The sequence below is a fragment of the Jaculus jaculus genome, chromosome 4 (assembly GCF_020740685.1).
Source record: "Jaculus jaculus isolate mJacJac1 chromosome 4, mJacJac1.mat.Y.cur, whole genome shotgun sequence".
NCBI lineage: Eukaryota > Metazoa > Chordata > Mammalia > Rodentia > Dipodidae > Jaculus > Jaculus jaculus.
In genome coordinates this window covers 156,136,044-156,161,743 of record NC_059105.1, presented here as the reverse complement: position 1 = coordinate 156,161,743, position 25,700 = coordinate 156,136,044, and the positions used below count along the sequence as shown (strand labels likewise).

Sequence of the window (25,700 nt, the reverse complement as noted above, 5' to 3'; positions counted from 1 at the left end):
AGACTCCCTTTTAGCAGTACCTCTCCTAACCCCTGTTTTTTATATTTTTTAGTTTTTTTCCCTGGTGTGGTAGCTTGAATGGAGGTTCCCCAATATGTTCAGTTCAACTAATGCTTCTTGGATTTCCAACTGCCTATGGGCAGATCCTAGGGTCCAGAGGGACAGAGAGAGAGAGAAAATAGGTGCACTAGGGCCTCTAGTCACTGCAAACGGAACTCCAAAGCATGCGCCCCCTTGTGCATCTGGCTAACGTGGGTCCTGGGGAATGGAGCCTCGAACTGGGGTCCTTAGGCTTCACAGGCAAGCGCTTAACTGCTAAGCCATCTCTCCAGCCCTTTTGCTTGCTTTTTTTTTTCTTTTAAAAAATATTTTATTTTTATCTATTTTACTTATTTGACAGAGAAAGAGAGAGAGAGAGAGAGAATGGGTGTGCCAGGGCTTCCAGCCACTGCAAATGAACTCCAGACGCGTGCGCCCCCTTGTGCATCTGGCTAAAGTGGGTCCTGGGAAATTGAACCAAGGTCCTTTGGCTTTGCAGGCAAACACCTTAACCGCTAAGCCATCCCTCCAGCCCCAGACAGCATTCTTAATGAATAACACCCAAGGTTGTCCTCTGATCTACACACACACACACAATGTACTTATTTTGCCAGCTCTTTTTTCGGTCCTTGTTATATGGAAATAACAAACTCACAGCAGGATGCAAGATATTATAGAGATTCCATGTGCCCTTCACTCAATTTCCCCCAACATTTTGCATAACTCTAATACCATATGGAAACCAAGAATTTGACATTTGACAATAATGTATACCCTCTGCATTCATCGACTCCGTAATGTCAACCAATCGAGAGTTGAAAATATTTGGGACAAAAATGCAACTCTACTGAACGTGTGTAGACTCTTTGTGTCCACTGTCCCCTAGACAATAGAGTACAACGTTATTTGCATAGCGCTTGCATTGCATTAGACGAAGTGACTTAAACGACACAGTGCTTGCCCCACATGCACAAAGGCCCAGGCTCCATCCTCAGCACTACGTCAACCAGCCATGGTGGCATGTGCCTGCTGTGGAGGTGTGATTCAGTGCCCCCCATAAACTTAGGCGTTCTGAATGCTAGGTTCCCAGCTGGTGGAGATTTGGGAACTGAAGCCTCCTGGAAGCGGTGTACCGTTGGGGGCAGGCTTATGGGTATTATAGCCAGCTTCCTCTTGCCAGTGTTTGGCACAGTCTCCTGTTGCTATTGTCCACCTGATGCTGGCCAGGGGTTGATGTCCACCCTCTGCCCATGCCGTCGTTTTCCCTGCCATTGTGGAGCTTCCCCTGGAGTCTGTAAGCCAAAATAAACCCTTTTCTCTCACATTGCTTGCTTTTTGATGGTTGCTTTTCTCTCTGCTTGGACCTATGGAAGCAGACCAGTTTCTTCTGCCATTAGAAACTTCCTGTCTTCAATACATCTCTTCCACCCATAACTGTGTCTGGTATGGAACTTCACCCCAGGGACGTGTCGCTGTCTACTACACTTGGTAATGTGGAACAAACAAGAATTGTTCGTTTCTTTTTTCTTTTTTTCAAGGTAGAGTTTTGCTCTAGCCCAGGCTGACCTGGAATTCACTATGTAGTCTCAGGGTGGCCTTGAATTCACAGTGATCCTCTTACCTCTGCCTCCCAAGTGCTGGGATTAAAAGTGTGTGCCACTACACCTGGATCCCAAGAATTGTTATTTCATAGGAGGGAATGGGAAACAGCCAGAAGCAGCAGAGATGTGAACCCACACTTGACTTGCCCTGAACCCAAGGCTCTGTCCATCTGATCTGTCCATCTTCTGACCAATTCACAGGTGGTTATGAGTGATCCTAAACCTCTGAAACAGATCTGCAGGGAAGTGATCTGCTAGGTGAACACTCAGATCATGGCTCTGACTCGGGCTCTAATGTCAGGTTTTTCTTTTACTTTCTTTTTTCTTTTTCTTTTTTTGAGGTATACACAATTTTGGGCTCACACCAAGAGTCTGTAGGTTTTGAGAACCACTGTGAACTTGTTAATTTTCTTTTCCACATCTATTTTTTGTTTGTTTTTGTTCTAAGTAGGTACTCACTCTAGCCCAGGATGACCTGTAATGCCTTCTGTAGACTCAGGGTGGACCAATCCTCCACCCTCTGCCTCTCTAATGCTGGGATTAAAGGCATGTGCCACCACACCCAGCCCCCACTCTCAGTGACAGCCTTTTTTCTTATCATTTGGTAGCACATGGTAAGATAGGGACTCTGTTCTACTCTGGGTGGCACATAAACAGTGGCTCATAAATTGTTCTTGGTAACACCAGATAAAGTTAATAGGACCTGGCATACCCAGTTACGCTCCTTTTAAGATTGCATTCCTGAACCAGGTGTGGCAGTGTACACCTTTAATTCCAGCACTCAGAAGGCAGAGGTAGGAGTATCACTGAGTTCCAGGTCAGCCTGGATTAGAGCAAGACCCTACCTCAAAAAAAAAAAAACAAAAACAAAAACAGGGCTGGAGAGATGGCTTAGTGTTTAAGCGCTTGCCTGTGAAGCCTAAGGACTCTGGTTCGAGGCTTGATTCCCCAGGACCCACCTTCGCCAGATGCACAAGGGGGCTCATGCATCTGGAGTTCCTTTGCAGTAGCTGGAGGCCCTGGCGCGCCCATTCTCTCTCTATCTGCCTCTTTCTCTCTCTGTCACTCTCAAATAAATAAGTAAAAAAAAAAAAACAAAAAAAAAAACACCAAAAATCAGTAAGATTGTATTTCGGAAATCAGAAAGGGCTTTCACCTGGAGGAATAGGGGGAGGGAGCTTGGGAAGCCAGGAATGGTAAAGGTGGGGAAGCAGACAAGTAGTAGAAATTATTCATATCAAGTTTACTTTAATTTCCCACTTTTCAGCTAAAACAGGGAGGGCTGGGGAGATGACTCAGCAGCTAACAGTGCTTGTCACTTCAGCATGAAGTCTTTTCTGGGCCAGGGTCTGCCAAGCATGATGATGGTCTCTTGGGCCATTGAGTAATCAGAAAGCACCAAGTTTGACTGTCCAGAACCCAAATAAAAATCTGGGCATAGCATGCATGTCTGTGACACCAATTAGTGTGTGTGGGAGGGGTAAGCAGGGACTGGAGATTTTCTGACCCACTCAGAGACCCCGACTCACTAAAATCCACAGATAAGCAATAAGAGAAGGACATGTAACATTCTCCTCTGGTCTCTGCAGGCATGCATGTCACATGTGGCATGTGAATCTACACATACATGTGCAGACGCTACACATCACACACACTACAGTGCACAGAGACCATACATATTTACATAAAATAAGGAGCAAGAGAAGACAATGAAGTCACTGGGGGAAAGCGGATGTGTGGGCAGGGCTTGAGCCCAAGGAGCTCCAGGAACAGGGAAAAGGACCTCCAAAGGCAGATGTTCGTGATGGGCAAATGGCTCATCCTCCCAATACACATGAAAAACACATGCTAATCAGTAAGCAAAAGACAAATGCCCCAAAATGGTCAAAGATGATGGATATGTGTCAGAAAATACAAGGTGTGGTGGTTTGATTCAGGTGTCCCCCATAAACTTAGGTGTTCTGAATGCTAGTTTCCCAGCTGATGGAGATTTGGGAATTAATGCCTCCAGGACGGAGTGTATTGTTGGAGGTGGTCTTATGGGTGTTATAGCCAGTGTCCCCTTGCCAGTGTTTGGCACATTCTTCTGTTCCTATTGTCCACCTTATGTGGGCCAGGGGTTGATGTCCACCCTCTGCTCATGTCATCATTTTCCCCTGCCATCATGGAGTTTCCCCTCAAGCCTATAAACCAAAATAAACCTCTTTTTTCCCCCACAAGCTATTTGGGTGATTTCTATCAGTAATGCGAACCTGACTGAAACACAGGGTCATCAAAAAACTTAAGGAAAATTGTGCAAAGATAAAAAATTAAATTAAATTAAAAAAAAAACTTAAGGAAGCTGGGCATGGTGGCACACACCTTTAATCCCAGCACTCAGGGGGCAGAGGTAGGAGGATAGTCCTGAGTTTGAGGCCACCCTGAGACTACGTAATGAATTCCAGGTCGGCCTGGGCTAGAGTAAGACCTTACCTCAAAACAAACAAACAAACAAGCAAACTAACTAACTAACTAACTAACTAACTTAAGCTGGCACACACCTTTAATCCCAGCACTCGGGAAACAGAGGTAGGAATATCACCGTTGAGTTCCAGGCCATCCTGAGACTACATAGTGAATTCCAGGTCAGCCTGGACAACAGCAAGACCTTACCTGAAGCCTACCTACCCCCAAAAAAGGCCTGGAGAAATTGATGGCTCAGTGGTTAAAAGTGCTTTCTACCAAAGTCTAAAGGCTTGATAGATAAAGTGGCACATACATTTAAGAGTTTGTTTGCAGTGGCGGGAGGCCCTGGTATGTCCATTCTCTGTCTCACTCCCACAAATAAATAAAAGTATTTAAAAATGCAAGTCACCTATTGACAAAAAAAATTAAAGCAGGACCTAGCATTGGGGATTTCATGAGGGCAATGAGTAACGTGCTCCACTAGAGTGAGGTTCACCTGTTACTCACTTCATCTTACTTTTATCTAAAAAGTTTTATTTTTATTTATTTGCTTGTTTAAAAGAGGCAGGGGGTTGGTATGAGCATGCCAGGGCATTCAGCCACTGCAAACACACTCCAGACATGCATGTCACCTTATGCATCTATCTTACATGGGTTCTCGGGAATCAAACCTGAGATTTTGGTTTGCAGGCAAGTGCTTTAATCACGAAGCCATCTCTCTGGCCCTCATTTTACTTAAAAAAAAAAAAAAAAAGCCAGGCATGGTGGTGCACGCCTTTAATCCCAGCACTAGGGAGGCAGAGGTAGGATCGCTGTGAGTTTGAGGCCACCCTGAGACTCCATAGTGAATTCCAGGTCAGCCTGGGCTAGAGTGAGACCGTACCTCGAAAAACTAAAACAAAAACAAAAAATTGATAGAGAGGGTGAGTGGGTGCTCCAGGGCCCAGTGATTTTTGTGTTCTGTGATTTTTTTTTTTTTTTTCCTGAGGTAGGGTCTCACTCTAGTCCAGGCTGACCTGGAATTCACTCTCTAGTCTCAGGGTGGTCTTGAACTCATGGTGATCCTCCTACCTCTGCTTCCTGAGTACTGGGATTAAAGGCATGCACCACATGCCCGGCATTGTGTTCTGTGAATTGTAATAAAAAGTATCATAAGAGTGAGACCCTACCTCGAAAAACAAGCAAAAAATAAAAGTATCATAAGGGCAGGAGAGATGGCTTAGCAGTTAAGGCACTTGCCTGTGAAGCCTAAGGCCCAAGGTTCAGCTCCCCAGTACCCAAATAAGCCAGATGTATAAGGTAGCACATGCGTCTGGAGTTCATTTGCAGTGGCTGGAAGCCCTGGTGTGTCCATTCTCTCAATCTGCCTTCTCTCCTCCTCTCTCGACCCCTCCTCCTAATAAATAAATAAATGTTAAACATATTTTAAAAAATGGGTTGGAGAGATGGCTTAATGGTTTAGGCACTTGCCTGTGAAGCCTAAGAACACATTTGAACCTCCAAGTCCCATGTAAGTCAGATGTACAGCGATGCAAGTGCACAATGTCAGACAGGCGCACAAGGGAGCATACACATCTGGAGTTTGGCTGCCGTGGCTAGAGGTTTTGGCATGCCAATTCTCTCTCACACGCTATCTGTGGCATAAAAAAATAAAGGTGGGTGCAATAGTGGCACGTCTGTTATGGGGTAAACCAACCACTGTCTAATTGGACTGGAGGGCCACTCCATGTGTGGGAATACATCCCCGATACTGAAAACCTACAAAAGGAGTAGTCATGAGCCTTATGAGTATAACATCTGCTGGTGTCTGGTTAAATGTATATACTATGCTCACCAAACTGCCCAGTAAGTACTTCTTTTTTTTTTCACAAAATTATTAAAAGCTTTACTTATGATTGGAATCATTCAACAGCAACAAAAAAAGCAAAAGCAAATGAGCCTGTAAAAGGAACTGAGCTGTTGTCTAGAATGTCCTCAGAACATTCAATACCTCAGTAGCTAAGCTGCCTTTGCACCTGGCTGGCATGACAACAGTGGCTCAACATACACAGCAGTTGCACTAACAGCAGCACAAATTTCCCCCTTAAATCTTGCCCAGAATAAAGCAAGAAAACAAGGGGAGTGTATAGACTCTGCCAAGTAAGTGTATTCAAATACTGCATTGAATTGTTAACAGCCTGAACCTTTTCCCTCATTTTTGATAGTTGCAGATTGATGTAGTAACTGTCGTTTAGCAAATGCAGAATGCATAACGAAGAAATCAGGTGGTCTTAAAAAAATCCAAACATGAATGATACTGATGAATGTTCTTGGTATATCTTCAGTGACTTCTTGTAGAACTTTTCTTTGTCTAAGGATAGCTCCAGCATTACCAAGCACTTGAAGCAAAGGTAAAGCAGCTAGCAATGTTCCAAATACTCAATCACTCTAGAGATAGACTTCTAGCCTGTGGTTCCAACAGCACAGGTAAGATTCATGAAGCTTGGGAATTTTTTAAGCATCTCTGTGGTGGTTTGATTCAGGTGTCCCCCATAAACTTAGGTGTTCTGAATGCTAGCTCCCCAGCTGATGGAGATTTGGGAATTAATGCCTCCTGGAGGGAGTGTATTGTTGGGGGCGGGCTTATGGGCTTTATAGCCAGTTTCCCCATGCCAGTGTTTGGCACACCCTCCTGTTGCTGTGTTCCACCTTATGTTGGCCAGGGGGTGATGTCCACCCTCTGCTCATGCCATCGTTTTCCCCTGCCATCGTGAAGCTTCCCCTCGAGCCTGTAAGCCAAATAAACCTCTTTTTCCCAGAAGCTGCTCTTGGTTAGGTGATTTCTAACAGCAATGCAACCCAGACTGCAACAATCTCTGTCATTTATAGAGAAGTCTCCTTCTGGCAGGTATTCCCACACGGTGGTTACATTGATTGGACTTTCCTGACAGAGACACCCAAGAAGTAGAGCTGTGTAGAAGGCCACGATGCAATCCTCCATATGTTTGCCAGCATGTTGAAGGGCTTTATTGAGGTCAAGTTCTTCATCATCTTCCTCCTTACGTTTCTCTTCTGTACCATCAGCTTTTTCAGTTGACACCCACTGTATTTCTCCACTTGTTTCTTGCCACTCTCCACTCTTATCATGCTGAGTGGTGGGAGCATCTTTGATCAATTCATCTGTTTTACTTTCTGCCAACTGGGCTGCTCGCTCTCGCTCAAGGAACAGCTGCCCTAAAGCCTGAACAGCATGGACTTGTCCAGCTATCCTTAAATCATCACCTCCTTCCCCACTGCAGAAGGAAGAATCAAAAGACCAGGATGTTTCCATGTTGACAAGACAGTGTAGATTCTGAGCACTAAATTCCACCAAGTTTATAAGTAGACCCAAGCCCAGCACTCGAATATCAAATCTTTGCTCCTGAGGAAGGTACTTTGGAACCTGAAGCACACAGTTCATTGCTGTGCCTATGAGACCATCCTGCTCTCCTGTTTTGGTGCCGCCCCACTCACTATCATTAGCTAAACTGAGCCACACCCCAATGAGGGCCCTCATGCAGTCCTCCACTGCTTTGCCCACATGACTAGTTACATTTTGGTAAGGCAAAGGTTTATTGTCAGCTACGCATATACTGTTCTCGGCTTGGTTGTACTGCTGAATCAGTTCTTCACGATGCTGTAATGCTTTAGCTGATGAAATCATGAGCTGTGAATTTTTTTTTTTGTTTGTTTGTTTTTCAAGGTAGGGTCTCACTCTGGTCCAGGCTGACCTGGAATTAACTCTGTCATCTCAGGGTGGCCTTGAACTTGTGGCAATCCTCCTACCTCTGCCTCCCGAGTGCTGGGATTAAAGGCGTGAGCCACCATACCCGGTGAGCTGTGACTCTTTATATGCTATCAAGTAGCTTTGATTTTCTGGATTATGCACTGTTACCCCACACTGGCCATCATATCACATAATACTTGGAAGTCATCTCAATAAAGATTCAGTACTTTTAATATTCATACCCATATATTATTACTACTCTCATTTTTGGTTACAGAAGCTTCTCTTTTCAGCTGGCAGTGACCCTAGGATGACTTAGAAGGCACCATGGTGCTGAGAAGAAGTGACAGAGGAGTGCCCAGCACTGAAATATCTCTATCACAGCTTCCAAGACTCAGGGTCCATTGTGGAAGAGGTGGCAGAAAGAATGTAAGAGCCAAAGGAAGACTAGGACTCCTTACAATGTGCTCCTCCAGACACCAAATGGCCTGGATATCTATGATCTTGAAGTGCCTGACACTACCTACACAAGACCCTCATAATATGAGGAGAAGATGATGACATCAAAATAAAAGAGACTGGCTGGGCATGGTGGCACATGCCTTTAATCCCAGCACTCGGAGGCAGGGGTAGGAGGATCATGGTGAGTTCAAGGACACCCCGAGACTACAAAGTGAATTTCAGGTCAGACTGGGCTAGAATGAAACCCTATCTTGAAAAACCAAAAAGTAAAATAAGATAAAATAAAAATAAAAAATAAGGGCTGGAACTGCTGAAATGTGGCATGAGACAGGGCGTGGTAACCCTGATAGGCTGAAAGAGCCTTTAAAAGATAGACTGTGATTTACATGGAGACCCAAAGATGTTTTAGATATACCAAAACTGTGCAAGGGCTACCATGAAGTAAGTACACTGTTGGCCTAACATGGAAATGTTCCCTGGTTACTCTGTCCAGCTGGAGAGGTGAAACTGAAAAATCTAGACAGTCAGTCTCTGGTTAAATTAAACTTGAACTACAAAAGTTTAAAAAAAAAAAAAAAAAAATAAGGGCTGGAGAGATGGCTTAGCGGTTAAGCGCTTGCCTGTGAAGCCTAAGGACCCCAAGGCTCGGTTCCCCAGGTCCCACGTTAGCCAGATGCACAAGGGGGCACACGCGTCTGGAGTTCGTTTGCAGAGGCTGGAAGCCCTGGCGTGCCCATTCTCTCTCTCTCCCTCTATCTGTCTTTCTCTCTGTGTCTGTTGCTCACAAATAAATAAATTAATTAATTAAAAAAAATAAAAAATAAGAACAAATAATAAAGAGACTGATTGAGAGGGCAAAGAGTTAAGATGGAGAGTGGAGTTTCAAAGAGGAAAATGGGGTGAGGGAGAGAATTACCATGAGTTCTTGTCTACAATTATGGATGCTATCAATAAAAAAAAAAAACACATTTTTTTTTTTTTTAAAAGAAGAGCTGGAGGGATGGCTTGGTTAAGGCATTTGCCTGCAAAGCCAAAGGACCCAGGTTCGATTCTCTAGGACCCACAGGGGCACACACATTTGTAGTTCATTTGCAGTGGCTGGAAGCCCTGGCATGCCCATTCTCTCTCTCTGCCTTTCTCTGTCACTCTCAAATAAAAAATTTAAAAAATTGTAAAAAAAATTAAAAAATAAGGACTGGAGGAATGGCTTAGTAGTTATGGCATTTGCCTGCAAAGTCAAAGGACTTAGGTTCAATTCCCCAGGACCCATGTTAGCCAGATGCACCAGGGAGCGCACACGTCTGGAGTTTGTTTGTAGTGGCTGGAGGCCCTGGCATGCCCATTCTCTCTCTCTCTGTATCCCTCTTTCTCTGTCAAATAGATAAATATATATTTTTTAAATTTTTTATTAACAACTTCCATGATGGTAAACAATATCTCACGGTAATATCCTCCCTCCCCCCACTTTCCCTTTGAAACTCCATTGTCCATCATAACCCTCCCCATCTCAGTCTCTCTTTTATTTTGATGTCATGATCTTTTCCTTGTATTATGATGATCTTGTGTAGATAGTGTCAGGCACTGTGAGGTCATGGATATCCAGGCCATTTTGTGTCTGGGGGGAGCATGTTGTAAGGAGTCCTACCCTTCCTTTGGCTCTAACATTCTTTCTGCCACCTCTTCTGCAATAGATCCTGAGCCTTGGAAGGTGTGATAGAGATATTGCAGTGCTGAGCACTCCTGTCACTTCTTTCTAGCACCATGATGCCTTCTGAGTCATCCCAAGGTCATTGCCATCTGAAAAGAGAAGGTTCTCTACCAAAAGTGAGAGTAGCATTAATATATGGGTATGAACATTGAGAAAAGTGCTTACTGGGCAGATTGATAAGCACAGTATATAGATTTAGCCAGACACCAGCAGACATTACACCCCTAGGGTTCATGACTACCCATTTTAAGTTTTCATTATCAGGGATGTATTCTCACCCACGGAGCGGGCCTCCAGTCCAATTAGAGGGCAGCTGGTTTCCACCATGACAGATGTGCCACTATTACACCAGTTGGCTCATTTGGCCTGGCTGGCAAAGTTTTAAGACTTGCAGTGTCCAGTGTTGAGTATCTTCACTGGTGATTTCTCTCTCTTCCATTGAACTGCATGCAGAATGGCTTCTTCCAGCTTTCTGCCAGCAGGTATACATGGAGGAGGTTATCAGCTTAGTTCCAGTAGGATTTCTCAGTGGCCTTGCAGTATGTGGAGTCTTCAGCAATAGGGTCTTACCATCTATTCCCGATGGGAAACCAAGGGCCTCAGCAATGGCCTATAATGTTTTGGGGACATTAGGGACCTCCGTAGTCAACAACTCACTGGAAGGTAAAAAAATATATATATAAAAAAGACAACAGGCAGACATGTCAACCACCATCTCTGCTCCAATTCCTCTCTACTCTGGTTGATACTCTTTCAAGTATAAACTCCTCTGGTGATTAGCTTTTAGAAATAATCCCAGATGTGTGCTCTTTAAATTCCTTAACTACTTACTAGTTGAACTTTTAAATTTATAATCTTGGCAGTAACCAAGATGTCACTTTCCTAATAAAAAGGCCAGCTCTCCTTTCAGCGGTGAGCTTTTCCAGCGAGAGGGAGTTCATCCTGTGAGATTACCCAGTTATAAATTGAGATCATGTTGTGCCTCTATTCCCCAACTTACCCTTCAACATTCATCCCTCCAGTCTACACTCTATGATACAGCTGTGGTCTGTTCAATGGCACCACATAGTGCCTGAAGGGACCCCCACAGCCATGGCCTGCAGCATGGAACGAGTCGTTCCATGCACTAGCTTAGTTTGCTTTTTTTTTTTTTTTTTCCCCGAGGTAGGGTCTTGTTCTATCCTAGGCTGTCATGGAATTCACTATGTAGTCTCAGTGTGGACTCAAACTCATGAGATCCTCCTACTTCGACCTGTTCAGTGCTGGGATTAAAAGCCACCACATATGTGGAGTATGCTACCATACCTAGCTGGCTTAATTTTTTGAGGGCTACTCTCTATAGCTTTCCACATAACCTGCCCCCATTCTGGAAGTATAATTTTACTCACATTTAAGTAAACACTTTTTTTTTGGGGGGGGTGTTTCAAGGTAGGGTCTCACTCTAGCCCAGGCTGACCTGGAATTCACTATGTAGTCTCAGGGTGGCCTTGGATTCACAGTGATCCTCCTACTCTGCCTCCTGAGTGCTGGGATTAAAGGCATGCACCACCATGCCAGGCAAAAACTGAATTTTATTTCATAATATATACCTATCTTTCTCAAATAAGATTTCATAGCCACCTTAGTGTTCCAGATTTAAAAAAACTGATGGCTGGAGTCTGGGGAGATGGCTCAGCACTTGCCTTCAAAACCTAATGAGCCATGTTTGTTTTCCCAGTACCCACATAAAGCCAGATGCACAAGGTGGTGCATGAATTCATCAGCAGTGGCTACAGGCCCAGGCACCCCTCTTCTCTCTCTCTCCCAAATAAATATTTGAAAAAAAAAAAGTGATGGAGCTGGGTGTGGTGGCGCACACCTTTAATCCCAGCACTCTGGATGCAGAGGTAGGAGGATTGCCAAGAGTTCAAGGCCACCTTGAGACTACATAGTGAACTCAGGTCAGCCTGAGCTAGAGTGAGACCCTACCTTGGAAAAAGAAAAAAAACAAAAACAAAAACAAAACTGATGGTATTACATAAAGACAAGATACAAATTAATTTCCATTTTTATTAAAGTTATGTTTTACAAGGAATATATTACATTTAAAGTTCAATACCATAAATAATAAATCCATTTTAATTATTAAAAATGTAAACATAAAATAATTAATTTGTTTCCTCCCCAGCCCTGCCCCAACTGAGAAAAAGAAAGCAAACTTCCTCTCAGTAAGTTCTTTCTTCATTATGACAATGACAAGCACAGACTTTCCCTTATAAAATATAGCTCTCCTGGGCCACAGGGTCATGGCAGAATAGCACCCACGGTGGACGACAGGGCTGTCACTGAAGTCCATTTCCTGCCATGAGTACTCAACTGCCCTTAGAGACGGGCTCTTCTCTGTTCATCTGTGTCCACGTGCTTGGACAGGACAAGGCATTGAGGATCAGATTCTGTGATGTAGTGACTACAACGTGCAAATCGGTATCCTGCAGGAGCTGGAGCTGAGCCAGCAGTGGCCTAGCACTTCCCAGTACTAGTTATAGAATTTCGGAGCTGGACAGATTCTAAAAACCATCCTTTGTTTTACACGTGGCTTCCATCAGAAAGTCTCCTGTTATTTTTAAGACAGGGTCTCACTCTTGAGTCCAGGCTGGCCTTGAAATCATGATCCTCCTGCTCTGTCTCCCAGTGCTAAAATCATAGGCATGAGCTATCATGCCTGGCTAAATCCTAAGTCTGAAAGTGAAGAGAGTACTGATATAATTTATGGAAAACTCTGATATACCTATTTATATATCTTCCTAAAACTATTTGAACCTCACATAATTATGGTTTGACTTCAAATTTCAAAAACAAAAACAAAAACAAACTCTTAAGTCAATTTAGGCTGAAAATAATGCTAAGGATATATATTTTTTTAAAGTAGGGTCTCACTCTAGCTCAGGCTGACCTGGAATTCACCATGTACTCTCAGGCTGGCCTTGAACTCTCAGTGATCCTCCTACCTCTGCCTCCCAAGTGCTGGGACTAAAGGCATGTACCACCATACCTGATGAATTTATAGCATTTTTCATATCCATTTAGTCTTTAAAAGCATCCTATAGAAAAAAACTAAGAGTTACTAAGAGGATCTTTTGCAGGAGAATGGTAAGAGGAGTCTATATTGAGACTATCAAGCTGCTTGCCAGGTTCAAGCCTATTGAGATGGCTTTGCTCCTTACTGCAAATTCTGTTCCGAAAACCTGAGACAATTCACTTGATTATTTTTGACACCTGGACCTTAAACAACCAAAATGAATTTAAGCCTTAACTGAAAACCGAGGTAGTCAGTTCTTTTTAAGCACTTGACCACTTAGTCTGAAATTAGCTATCCATTCCTTATTCTTTTCACCACCTGTTTGGTCTCTTAAACGGGGTACTGGTTTTGTCTTTGCTAACATAAAGGGACTAAACTGCCCCACAACACTTGCATTTAGGCCATGTTAAATTCATGAATTCACAGCTGAATTTTAGGCCAGTAATGCCACACTAAAATCTCAGATTCTAAAAGCATTTTTACCTCATTGTTACAACCTAAGTGACTAAATGTGCCTCTGAAAATTTCTTATAGGTTGAGTGTCCATCTAAGTCTTTCAGAGTACACCATGTGGACACAGTGAGAAGTAATCTCACTCAAGCCTTACTAAAGTGGGAAGGACACACTGATGTGGTTAGTTAACCTCAGGAACTTAAGATTTCTTTTTTTTTTCTTTTTTTTTTTTTTTTTTTGGTTTTTCGAGGTAGGGTCTCACCCTGGTCCAGGCTGACCTGGAATTAACTATGTAGTCTCAGGGTGGCCTTGAACTCATGGTGATCCTCCTACCTCTGCCTCCCGAGTGCGAGTGCTGGGATTAAAGACGTGCGCCACCACACCCGGCACGAACTTAAGATTTCTTGACATCATACTGTAATAGGTTTTGCATCTGTGTACAGAAAACACTGGGATGCCAGATTCCAAGCTTAATAAATATACACACAAAATGTCATCTATAATATGTTCTCCAGAAAGTCATTAGTGCAAATATAATTACATCAATTCAAAAATAAAGTAAAAATATATTTCCAGTATAAAAAGCACCATGCTTGGGAACAATGCTACCTAAATAGCGTTACTGCACAGCAAAGCTATCACCATGAATCTCACCTGCATTATTAGTCTACTGTGTTTTTGGTGAAATTCTTTATAGAATTTGGCAAATGATTCATAGTCATAGTTGATATATAAATTAATTGTATATTTCTTTAAAAATAGATTCCATTTTCCTCTGACCTTATATACAATTTAATGAATGCACGATATTGGCAAAACACTGAGCACTGGCCTGTAGACCATTAGTTACTTCTCTTTAGCTAAAGTTGACTATGTTTGGGACCCTCAGCTTTTCACAATGACAAATGTCTCAACATATGCTACATGTAAATACATATTTTAAATTTCTGCATTTTAAAAATGTGACTTTCCTTTACTCTGTGACTGCTGTTTGGTTGCAGTGTCAGTCAGTTGGAGTCATCTCTCAGCACTTAATGCTGCTTTGCTCACTTGCACAATTGCTTTTATTTTTCTTTCCCCTGAGACAGTGTCTCATGAAGGCCATGCTGGCTTCAAAGTCAAATTCACTATGTAGCTGAGGATGACTTTGAACTGCTGATCCTCCTGCCACTACTGCCCAAGTGCTAGGTTAACATGCATGCACCACCACATCCAGATTCACTGGTACAATTTCTTAAATGGAAGTACTAAATAACTATATGTCAAATAGACAGGAGGAGGGAAGGGAAGTTGTCTAAATGTTGGGTTTATAATGCCATAGGAAATGATTACTTTGGAGAGAAAAATGGACCACCATCCCTCATTGAAGGATTTCAGTTGAATTACTAAGAGAGGTTGGCAAATTCTGCTGCCAGAATAGAAATGCTTCACAGAACCTATGTAGCAAAAGGAGTGTTAAATGGAGGCAACAGATGTTTAAATAAAGCAAAGACAATGTTGTGGACCTTAGTGGATAAGTTGTATACCAAATCTATACTTAGCCATTAATAAACAATCCAGATCATCTTTAATCTTTTTTTTTTTTTTTTTTCGAGGTAGGGTCTTGCTCTAGCCAGGGCTGACCTGGAATTCACTGTGGAGACTCAGGGTGGCCTCGAACTCACAGCAATCCTTCTACCTCTGCCTCCCAAGTGCTAGGACTAAAGGCGTGTGCCACCATGCCCGGCTTTAGACTTATCATTAAGATCACTTTCCAATATTGGAATCGTCTGTAAAAATTTCTTAGTCTACTTGGAAATAACTGAGTTATCTGTCTACATCTGAATTTCTTTTTTTTTTAAACATCTTTTCTTTTTTTTAATATATTTTATTTTTGAGAGAGAGAGAAATAGGCAGGCGTGCCAGGGCCTCCAGACACTGCAAACGAACTCCAGATGCATGTGCCCCTTGTGCATCTGGCTTATGTGGGTCCTGGGGAATTGACCCTGGCTCCTTTGGCTTTGGAGGTAAGTGTCTTAACCATTAAGCCACTTCTCCAGCCTTGAATTAAAAAAAAAAAAAATTAACCACTGAACCATCTGTATAGCCCACATCTGAATTTCTTCTTATCTACATTGGCCAGAAAAGACAGTCTGGCCAGGTGTGATGGTGCATGCCTTTAATCCCAAGCAGGTGGAAGGCAGAGGTAGGAGGATCATTGTGAGTTCAAAGCCATCTTGAGACTACAGAGTGAATTCCAGATCAGTCTGGGCTACAGTGAGACCCTACCTTGAAAAACAAAAACAAAACAACAAAAAAAATGACTTGAGGGCTGGAGAGATGGTTTAGTGGTTAAGGCATTGCCTGCAAGACCTAACAACTGAGTTCAATTTCCCAGTATCCATGTAAAGCCAGATGCACAGAGTGGTGCATGCACCTGGAGTTCATCTGCAGTGGCTAGAGGCTCTTAGGTGCCCATTCTGTTTCTCTTCTCTCTCTCTCTCTCTCTGGTTGCAAATAAATAAAAATATTTTAAATTACTTGAAGGGCTGGAGAAATGGCTCTGTGGTTAAGTTGCTTGCCTGTAAAGCCTAACTACCTGAGTTCAATTCCCCAGTACCCACATAAGGCCAGATGCACACAGTGGAGTATGCATCTGGAGGTTTTTTTTTGGTTTTTTTTTTGCCACAGCCAGAGGCGCTGGTGTGCCCATTTTCTCTCTCTCTGCCAGATGTGGTAGCACACACCTTTAAAGCCAGCACTCAGGAGGCTGAGGTAGGAGGATCAATTGGAGTTTGAGGCCATCTTGACACTACAGAGTGAATTCTACATCAGCCTGGGCTACTTTGAGACCCTACCTGGAAAAACAAAACAAAACGAAACTAACCTGAAAAACATACAATTTTGTTTTTCTGTTTGTAATGTCTTCAAGTGTATTTTACTCTCTCTAGTTCCGTATTTTTAAGTTATGAGTAAATTGATGAGGAAAATAAGCGGTAGTTGAGCTGAGATGAAGATGCGTGAGTAGAGAGGAGCAATAACACGCTGTCCACAGTTCAGTAGTAAACTGCCACATGGCTGGCAAAAAATAGGTAAGCATGAGCCAGGTGTAGTGGCACCTGCTTTTAATCCCAGCACTCAGGTGGCAGAGGTCGGAAGATGACCATGAGTTTGAGGCCCCCTAGAGACTACATAGTGAATTCCTGGTCAGCCTGGGCCAGAGTGAAACTCTACCTGGGGGGCAAGGGGGAGTAGGCATGATTAAATCATAAGATTCAGCAATAGTTTCCTGAAAATTCTTCAAGTTTTCAGAATAATGACTAGTATGTCATCAACAGCCACTTAATTCAATATAAGCATAATGGTGATGCAAAAATCTGAAGTCTCAATTATTATTTTCTGTGCTTTTTTTGTGGTAGGGTCTCACTCTAGCCCAGGCTGACCTGGAATTCACTATGTAGTATCAGGCAGGCCTGGAACTCACAGTGATCCTCCTACCTCTTCCTCCCAAGTACTGGGATTAAAGGCGTGTGCCTCCACACCGAGCTTCTATTTTCTGTACTTTTGAGGATGGAATCCACAACTTAAAATCTTTTTTTCTCCTTTTTGGTTTTTTGAGGTAGGGTGTCACTCTAACTCAGGTTGAACTGGAATTCACTATGTAGTCTCAGGCTGGCCTGGAACTCACAGCAATCCTATCTCTGCCTTCAGCGTGCGCCACCACGCCCGGCTTCACAACTTAAAATCTTTTAACAATGAGCTGCTATTCAAGTTATTGCAGTGTTGATGAACTTCCCCATCACTGTCTCTCAATGAAAATGCTGAGGTATGTGTCATTCTGAAAATCCACTAGCTGTCCTGTATTCAAAGGAGAACTTCTAGGAGATTATAAATCCTGAAAAATAAAGGGACTTGGTGACTTGTGACTCCTTTTCTCCGAGCTCCGAGTCGACTGTGTAGCTGACGAGTGGTTGCCTGGAACACTGCTTCAAGTTGGAGTGTGGTCAGCACATCCAAGCCAGAGTCAGGAATGCCTTTACCACCATCTGTATAGGTTGGCATTCACTCAGAGTTGTGCTGTGTTCACAGGAACATGACATAAAGCAGCATCACTTCTACATTCCTAGTGCCATACACACAGAAGAAATCCAGCCAGCAGAGGAAACAGATTTCCTAGCAGAAGCCAGAGGGTGACCACTAGGCTAGAGGAACAGGAACAGAGATCTAGGGATGAAAACAAAAACATAATGACTTTCTATAGACGTATCAATGAAACACTGACAAATGAGTAAAGGTGGTGATTAGAAGATGCACAGAGGGCTGGAGGGATGGCTTAGCGGTTAAGGCGTTTGCCTGCGAAGCCAAAAGGTTCAATTCCCCAGGACCCATGTTAGCCAGATGCACAAGGGGGAGCACGGAACTGGTGTTTGTCTGCAGTGGCTGGAGGCCCTGGCACACCCACACATACTCTCCCTCTTTCTCCAGCTAACTATGTAGTCTCAGGCTGGCCACCATGCCCAGCTCAGTGTGTGTGTGGGTGAGAGAGAGAGAGAGAGAGAAAGAAGAGAGGGAGAGAGGGAGGGAGGGAGGGGGAAAGTATTAGAAGAAGAGTGAGCAGAAGAGATGGCTCAGTGGTTAAGGCACTTGTGTGGAAAGCCTCAGAACCAGAGTTCAATTCCCTAGTGCCCATGTAAGCCAGATGTATGAGGTTATACATGTGTCTGGAGTTCTTTTGCAGTGGCTAGAGGCCTTGGCACACCCATTCTCTGTCCCTTTCTCTCTTTCTGTTGCTCCCTCACACACACTCTCAAATAAATAAATAAATAAATAAAATATTTAAGGGCTAGACAAATGGATTAGTGGTTAAGGTGCTTTCCTGCAAAGTCTAAGCACCCAGGTTCAATTCCAGTACCCATGTAAGTCAGATGCACAAGGTAGTGCATGTGTCTGGAGTTTGTTTACAGTGGCTAGAGGCTCTGGCATGCCCATTCTCTGTTTTTCTCTTCCTCTCTCTCTCATAAATACATACATAAATAAAATATTAATATTTAAGAATAATAGCATATATGCGGAAGAAAATGTGTTGCATGTTCACACGCTTATATGCATATGGTACATTTGTGTGTGAGTGCAGGTGTACATGTGCATGTGTGGAATGTGGAGGCCAGAGGGCAACACTGGGTGTCTTCATTAGTCACTCTCTACCTTGTTATATGAGGCAGGATCTCTCTGAACTGAACTGATTTGGCCAGACAAGCCACAGAGATCCCCTTACCTCTCAAGCACTAAAATGTCAGGGGCACACCTCTGCACACAGTTTTTATGTGGGAGCTAAGATCTGAGCCAGGCTATCATGCTTGCATGGCAAACACTTTACTGACTGAATCAGACTCCCAGCCCAGAAGGTGAGAATATTCTGAAAGATACAACTTGTAAGGAGGCATGGAACAAATTGACTAAAAACAACAACAACAACAAAGAGTTTGGGTACATGAATATCATTTTACACTGCTTCCAGAATGTTAGCAGGGTATTTACGAGACAAAGACTCATGTAGCCCCGGCTGACCTCAAACTAGCTATATGAGTGAGGTTGACCTTGAACTCATAAGCTTCCTGTTTCTACCTCCCAAGTGTTGGGATTATAGGCATACATCACCATGCCCAGTTAAATACTGTTGGTAATATTAATTTCTAATGTATTTGTTTGACAGAAAGAGATAGAGAAACAGGCATAGAGAGAGAGGGGCAGGGGCGCACCATGGCCTCCAGCCACTGCAAATGAACTCAAATGCATGTGCCCCCTTGTGCATCTGGTTTATGTGGGTTCTGGGGAATTGAAGCTGGGTCCTCTGGCTTTGCAGGCAAGGACGTTAACTGCTAAACCATTTCTCCAGCCCTTTATATATATATTTTAAAGTTTTCTTTTTTTTTTTTATTGCTGGGCATGATGGTACATGCCTTTTTAATTGTTGTTGTTGTTTTTATTTATTTGAGGGCAACAGAGAGAGAAAGAGGCATAGAGAGAGAGAGAGAGAATGGGTGCGCCAGGGCCTCCAGTCACTCTAAAAGAACTCCAGATGCATGCACCTGCTTGTGCATCTGGCTTACGTACGTCCTGGGCAATTGAGCCTGGAACCAGGACCTTAGGCTTCACAGGCAAGTGTTTAACCGCTAAGCCATCTCTCCAGTGGTTTTAATATTAATAGTTTTGTGTTTGTTTGCTTCATTTTTGAGGCAGGGTCTCACTCTAGCCGAGGCTGACATAGAATTCACTATGTAGTCTCAGAGTGGCCTTAAACTCACAGCAAACCTCCTATCTCTGCATCCTGAGTGCTGGGATTAAAGGTGTGAGAAACTACACCTGGCATATTAATAATTTTTTTTTTTTTTTTTTTTTGGTTTATCGAGGCAGGGTCTTGCTCTAGCTCAGGCTGATCTGGGATTCACTATCTCACAGGCTGGTCTTGAACTCATAGCAATCCTCCTACCTCCACCTCCCAAAGTGCTGGGATTAAAGGTGTGTGTCACCACGCCTAGCATATTAATAGTTTTAATAACTAAAAAATACTTTATTTCATAAGACAGCTAGATTAGAGGTGATAATTGTACATTTAAAGTATCAAATATTTTTATAAATGTGGTGGGCAATAAAGTTTTTTTTTTCAAGGCAGAGTCTTACTCTAGCATATGTTAACACGGAATTCACTATATAGAATCAGGCTGGCCTTGAACTCCTGGTCATCCTCCAACCTCTACCTCCTGAGTGCTAGGATTAAAGGCTTGTGCCACCATGTCTGGCTTAAATATTTTAATTTTTTTAAAAGATTAAGTTTTGTTTATTTATTAGAGAGGGAGAGGGAGAGGGAGAAGGAGGGGAGAGAGAGAGAGGGAGAGAGAGAGAGAGAGAGAGAGAGAGAGAGAAAGAGAGCTACAGAGTGAGAATGGGCCGGCCAGGGCTTTCAGCCACTGCAAACGACCTCCAGATGCAGGTGCCACCATGTGCATCTGGCTTACATGGGACCTGGAGAATTGAACCTGGATCCTTAGGCTTTGCAGGCATGCGCCTTAACCACTAAGCCATCTCTCCAGCCCTTCAACTTTTTAAATAGAAATAACTTCTTGGATGTAGACAGTTATAGTTAAATCTAGGACCATATCCATAGCATGGCACAGGCAAAGAAAGGGTAATTTAATTTTTAACATATTGACAATTAAAAAAAAAATGAGTAAATTTTTTTATTTTTGTTTTTTTTGAGGTAAGGTCTCCCTCTAGCACAGGCTGACCTGGAATTCACTATGTAGTCTCAGAGTGGTCTCAAACTCACAGTGGTCTTCCTACTTCTGCCTCCCAAGTGCTGGGATTAATGGCGTGTGCCACCACACCTGGTTCTGAGTAAAATTTTTATTGTTAATATTCTATAAGGATAAATTGCCATCAAATCACACAGATCGGTAAATCTCAGTTTAAATTACAAACTCATAAATTTATAAATTCTCTTAGTGGTGGGTTCACACCTCAGTGTGAATACACGCAATAAGGAATGCACTTTTCCAAAGCCTCCCAGTTCTAGAGGACTCAATTGGAATTTGTCTCCTTAAAACTTCAATTTCTGGTCTCCATTCTACTGTCTTGAGTCTCATATATTGAATGTAAGAATTAAGTATCCCTAATTCACAAGTTTGAAATCCAAAATTTTCCAGGTACAGACAAGACCCAACACATGAAAAATTCCCATCTTACCTTGTGTTCAGTCAAAGTCAAGACACAGGTATACTAAAAATACTGCATCAAACTACCATCAGGCTATTTGTATAAGGTATATGTGAAATATCAATGAATTTTGTGTTTATACTTGGTCTCATCCCAAAGATGAGACCAGTATATATGTAAATATTCTAAATTATTTCCAGGACAACATTCAAATATTCCAAAACAATTCCAGTACAGCACTGCAGAGAAGAGATTTTCAACCTGTAATACCCTTTAGTAAAACCACCTTGTCGGGCTGGAGAGATGGCTTAGTGCTTAAGCGCTTGCCTGTGAAGCCTAAGGACTCCAGTTCGAGGCTCGATTCCCCAGGACCCACGTTAGCCAGATGCACAAGGGGCGCAGGTGTCTGGAGTTCGTTTGCAGTGGCTGGAAGCCCTGGTGTGCCCATTCTCTCTCTATCTCTCTCTGCCTCTTTCTCTGTCTGTCACTTTCAAATAAATAAATAAACATAAAAAAACAAAAAAATTAAAAAAAAACCCACCTTACAAGCCAATGACTTTCCATCTTACTCTGTACAAGTATTTATGTCTTGTACCTTTTCTTTGTGGAGATATCAATTACTTTTTGAGTATCCTTTCCCTTACTTCTATCTCATCTACTTATAACTAAAGTATATTTATTCATTTTTGCATTTAGTTGAGTTCAGCTATCAGAATTCAAAAACCTTGGAATCCAAATTATAAAAAAATTCTATAGATTCTAAAATTGTTAAATACTTTGGCTTGAATCTCTGTCAAACAGACATCAGAAGCCTGCAGGCACTTGGGAGGCTAAGCAGAATTTTGTTTACTATTTTGTTTCAAAATGAATAGATGTAAAATAAATAAATAAAACAATAAAAAAAAAAAGCCAGTGTGGTGGCACACAACTTTAATGCCAACTCAGGAGGCAAAGGTAAGAGGACTGAGTTCAAAGCCAGCTTGAGACTACATATGTTAGCATGGGCTAGAGTGAAACCCTACCTTTGGGGCGGGGGGGGGGAACAGATATAACATCCACATTTATAATTAAATTTTTTTATTTGTGTATTTGCAAGGAGAGGAGTATTTATTTATTTATTCAATTAATTTATTTGAGAGAAAGATATGTAGAAAGAATGGACATGCCAGGGCCTTTAGCCCCTACAAACAAACCATAAAAGCTCCCTTATGCATTTGGCTTACGTGGGGCCTGGGAAAATGAATTGGGTCCTTTGGCTTTGCAAGCTAGTGCCTTAACTGCTAAGCCAGTCCTACTTTTATAATCTTGAATGAATTATCAGTAGCAAGTCAGGTTCTTTCCCGAGATCCCTTTCCCAATCTTGCTATATTGGCCAGATGTATCATTTACCCTCTTCAGATTTCTAAAGATGGCAGGAAGAATTCTGCCATAGTAATGCAAGCAGAACAAAGGAGGTGCAAAGTGTTCCAGAGTTCCAAGAAAGGGCATTTCAACCCCGTTGTGAGGAAAGTCATCTTTCCTCCATGGTAAGAGTACTCACCTAGAGGAAGAGCTCGAGTCAGGTTAGCAGCTGGGGGATCAGTCTCTGGTGGACACTGCTCACAGAAGTCCCAGCATGAAGGGCAGAGTAGGTTCCCATTGTGAATCCAGCCATTCATTTGAACCCGGATGGGGAGGACCTGCCCAGCACGGCTGCACAGATATGAAGTATCTTGGACCCAAACCTTCAGACCTTGAGGAGAACAAGAAACCTTCAAAAAGGAGGGAAAAAAAATAAATAAGATTCTATGGTAAATGTTAAAATTTACTGAAAGTGAGACTGGGGGGATGGATCAGTGCATCAAGTGCTGAGTTTGGATCCCTAGAACCCACATAAACCTGAGCTATAGTGCAAGCACCTGTAATCTTAGACAGAGCACATACAAAAAGCACAATTTGGGACGTGGGCATATCTTTAACTCATGTAATATGAGATATTTAAGTTCTAAAAGCAATCCATTCTGCAATAGTACTTCTTAAACTTGAGATCAGCAATTTGATTTCAGAGAATCTGGAAGGCAAATTATAAAGAATCTATTGATTCCAACATTATTAAATATCTGAAAATGGTCATTAGAAACCGGGTATTGTAGTTTACACCTATAATCCCAGCATATACTGTTTCATCAAAACACAGTTCATTCCAGTGATGCCAACTGCTAAGGCTTCTGTTAAAAACTCCTGCTCAATCCTGACAGCATCAACTATGATCTCCTTGACTCTCTCTTCTGAAGGCTTATTACTAAGTACCGAAACATCAGGCAAGCAAAGTCACAGTGAAGTCCCAAAAGTAGACTTTCTATCTGCTATCCATTGCAAGGCCCAATCTGCTTTTTTCTTAACAGATGGCACTGTTTCAATTGTGTTAAATAAAAACTCTCTCTTCTTGGGATCTCTGATGTAAGCATCTATCAGTAAGCTGTATATCTCTGAGTGAGCATTCTCCATGAGAATCTAAAAGCCATAGAAACAGTGAGCCTCTGAAACGTGCACGTCCTAATGCGCTCTACCAAATTTTCATTTACAATTTCATCGCTGGTTGCAAAAAAGGCTAAGATGTGGGAGATAAAATTCTTCTTATCTGGTTTAAGCGCGTTCCAGTAAGGGAGATCCTTTGATAAGTCAAGCTCCTCTGCTGTCCAGAAGGATGTCTGGGCTTGCTTATACATCTTCCAAATATCAGGGTGGATTGGAAAAATGACAAATACGAGGGAGCTCTTTTGGAGGAGGGGCTCTTCATTTGGCCCAGTTTCATTTTCACTGGTATCTGAAGATAACTCCTCTGACTGGAGTGCAGCCACTTCTAGCCTTTCTCAGTCACCCATTGCACAGACTGTGCCAGAGCTATGGAAGCTGAGGGAACCAGACACTGCAGGCCACTTCTGACTAGGACCAGATTCCAGTGGCCTGCAGAGACCTTGAGCTGCTGCAACCAGTCTCCAGCTGCGGGGACCTGCTGGGCAGCACCTACTGGGCCTTATTTATTTATATTTAAAAATATCTTTATTTATTTGAAAACAGAAGGAGAGAGTGAGAGAAGAGAAGAGAGAGAAAAAGAATAGGTATACCAGGGCCTCTAGCCACTACAAACCAACTTCAGATGCATATGCCACTTTGTGTATCTGGCTTTACATAGGTATTGGGGAATCAAACTCAGGTAGTTAGGCTTTGCAGGCAAGTGCCTTAACCACTAAGCCATCTCTCTAGACTCTTTTTTACTACTTCTTTACATTTTCATGAAGGGTCTTATGTCATATAAAGTTTCATTAAAAAAGTTAGATGACTTTCCCATGCTGATCTTTCTTCTGTCAATTTAGTACTTAGGGCCAGCAGGAGATTCTACAGCGGCTATTATTAGGTATGGCAAGATAGTGATGCTTTCAGATATGTGAAGAATGGAAATTATTCTCTCTATGGACTCTCTCAGAAGTCCACTAGGGGCTGGAGAGATGATTTAGCAGTTAAGGTACTTGCTTGCAAAGCCAAAGGACTCAAGTTTGATTCACCAGGACCCATGTAAACCAGATGTACAACGTGTCACATGCATCTGGAGTTCATCGGCAATGCCTGAAGTCTCTGGTGTGCCCATTTTCCCTCTCTCTCAAATAAGATAAAATAAAAGGGCTAGAGAGATACTTAGCTGTTAAGGCCTTTTCCTGCAAAACCAAAGGATCCTGGTTTGAATCTCCAGGACCCAGTAAGCCAGATGCAAAAAGTGGCGCATGCCATCTAGAGTTCGTTTACAATGGCTGAAAGCTCTGGTGCGCCCATTCTCTCTCTCTCTGCCTCTTTCTCTCTCTCAAATAAATAAATTAATTAAATATATTTAAAAACAAAATAAAATAAAAAAGATCCACTAGATGATACACTATACCAAAACCTAGGAGAAACTAAGGTAGAATATGGCACAAATCCATGACACAAGGCTCACTATGAGAGAAGCAAAGGGATCTCTAAGATGGTCACAACCAGAGATCTCAGGTGACAGCCATGCTACAGGATTTGATCCTCACACACGTTAGTACAAGTCACAAGTTTCCTGAGATTTCCTGAGGATGAAACTGAGAGACCATCTAACATATTTGAGTATACTGAAGAACGATGAACCCAAGTGGGAGAAGGGTTTGCAATTATGTTAGTGTTAAGTAATGCAAGAGTTTGAGAAACTTAGGAGAGACCAACAAATGAATAACACCAGGAAAGATCCAAATTAGAAGAATGTACCACCAGGAGAAAACAAGTGTTATTTCTGTCATATTTCTTGCCAAAATGTGTTCTTACTTAACCATGAGAAAAACAACTGAGGCATCTTAGAAAAGTGTTGACCTAAAAGCTTTAAAAATGTTAACACATAGCCAATCGTGGTGGTGCACACCTTTAATCCCAGCACTCGGGAGGCAGAGGTAGGAGGATTGCCATGAATTTGAGGCTACCCTGAGACTCCACAGTGAATTCCTG

General features: G+C 42.5%; 1 protein-coding gene and 1 pseudogene across 2 annotated transcripts in view; both read right to left on the bottom strand.

Annotated features, from left to right (window-relative positions):
- Positions 1-16,293: 16,293 nt before the first annotated feature.
- Lmln (leishmanolysin like peptidase) overlaps positions 16,294-25,700 on the bottom strand; it is an 83,847-nt gene continuing 74,440 nt past the window's right edge. For both annotated transcript variants that reach the window (XM_045148530.1, XM_045148529.1), the window contains 2 exons: positions 22,744-22,954; positions 16,294-17,714 (listed from right to left, as the gene is read on the bottom strand). In XM_045148530.1, the coding sequence (XP_045004465.1) occupies positions 17,614-17,714; positions 22,744-22,954 (312 nt within the window). In that variant the 3' untranslated portion in view covers positions 16,294-17,613. The remainder of the gene's footprint in view (positions 17,715-22,743; positions 22,955-25,700) is intronic.
- LOC123460095 lies at positions 23,343-24,067 on the bottom strand (annotated as a pseudogene).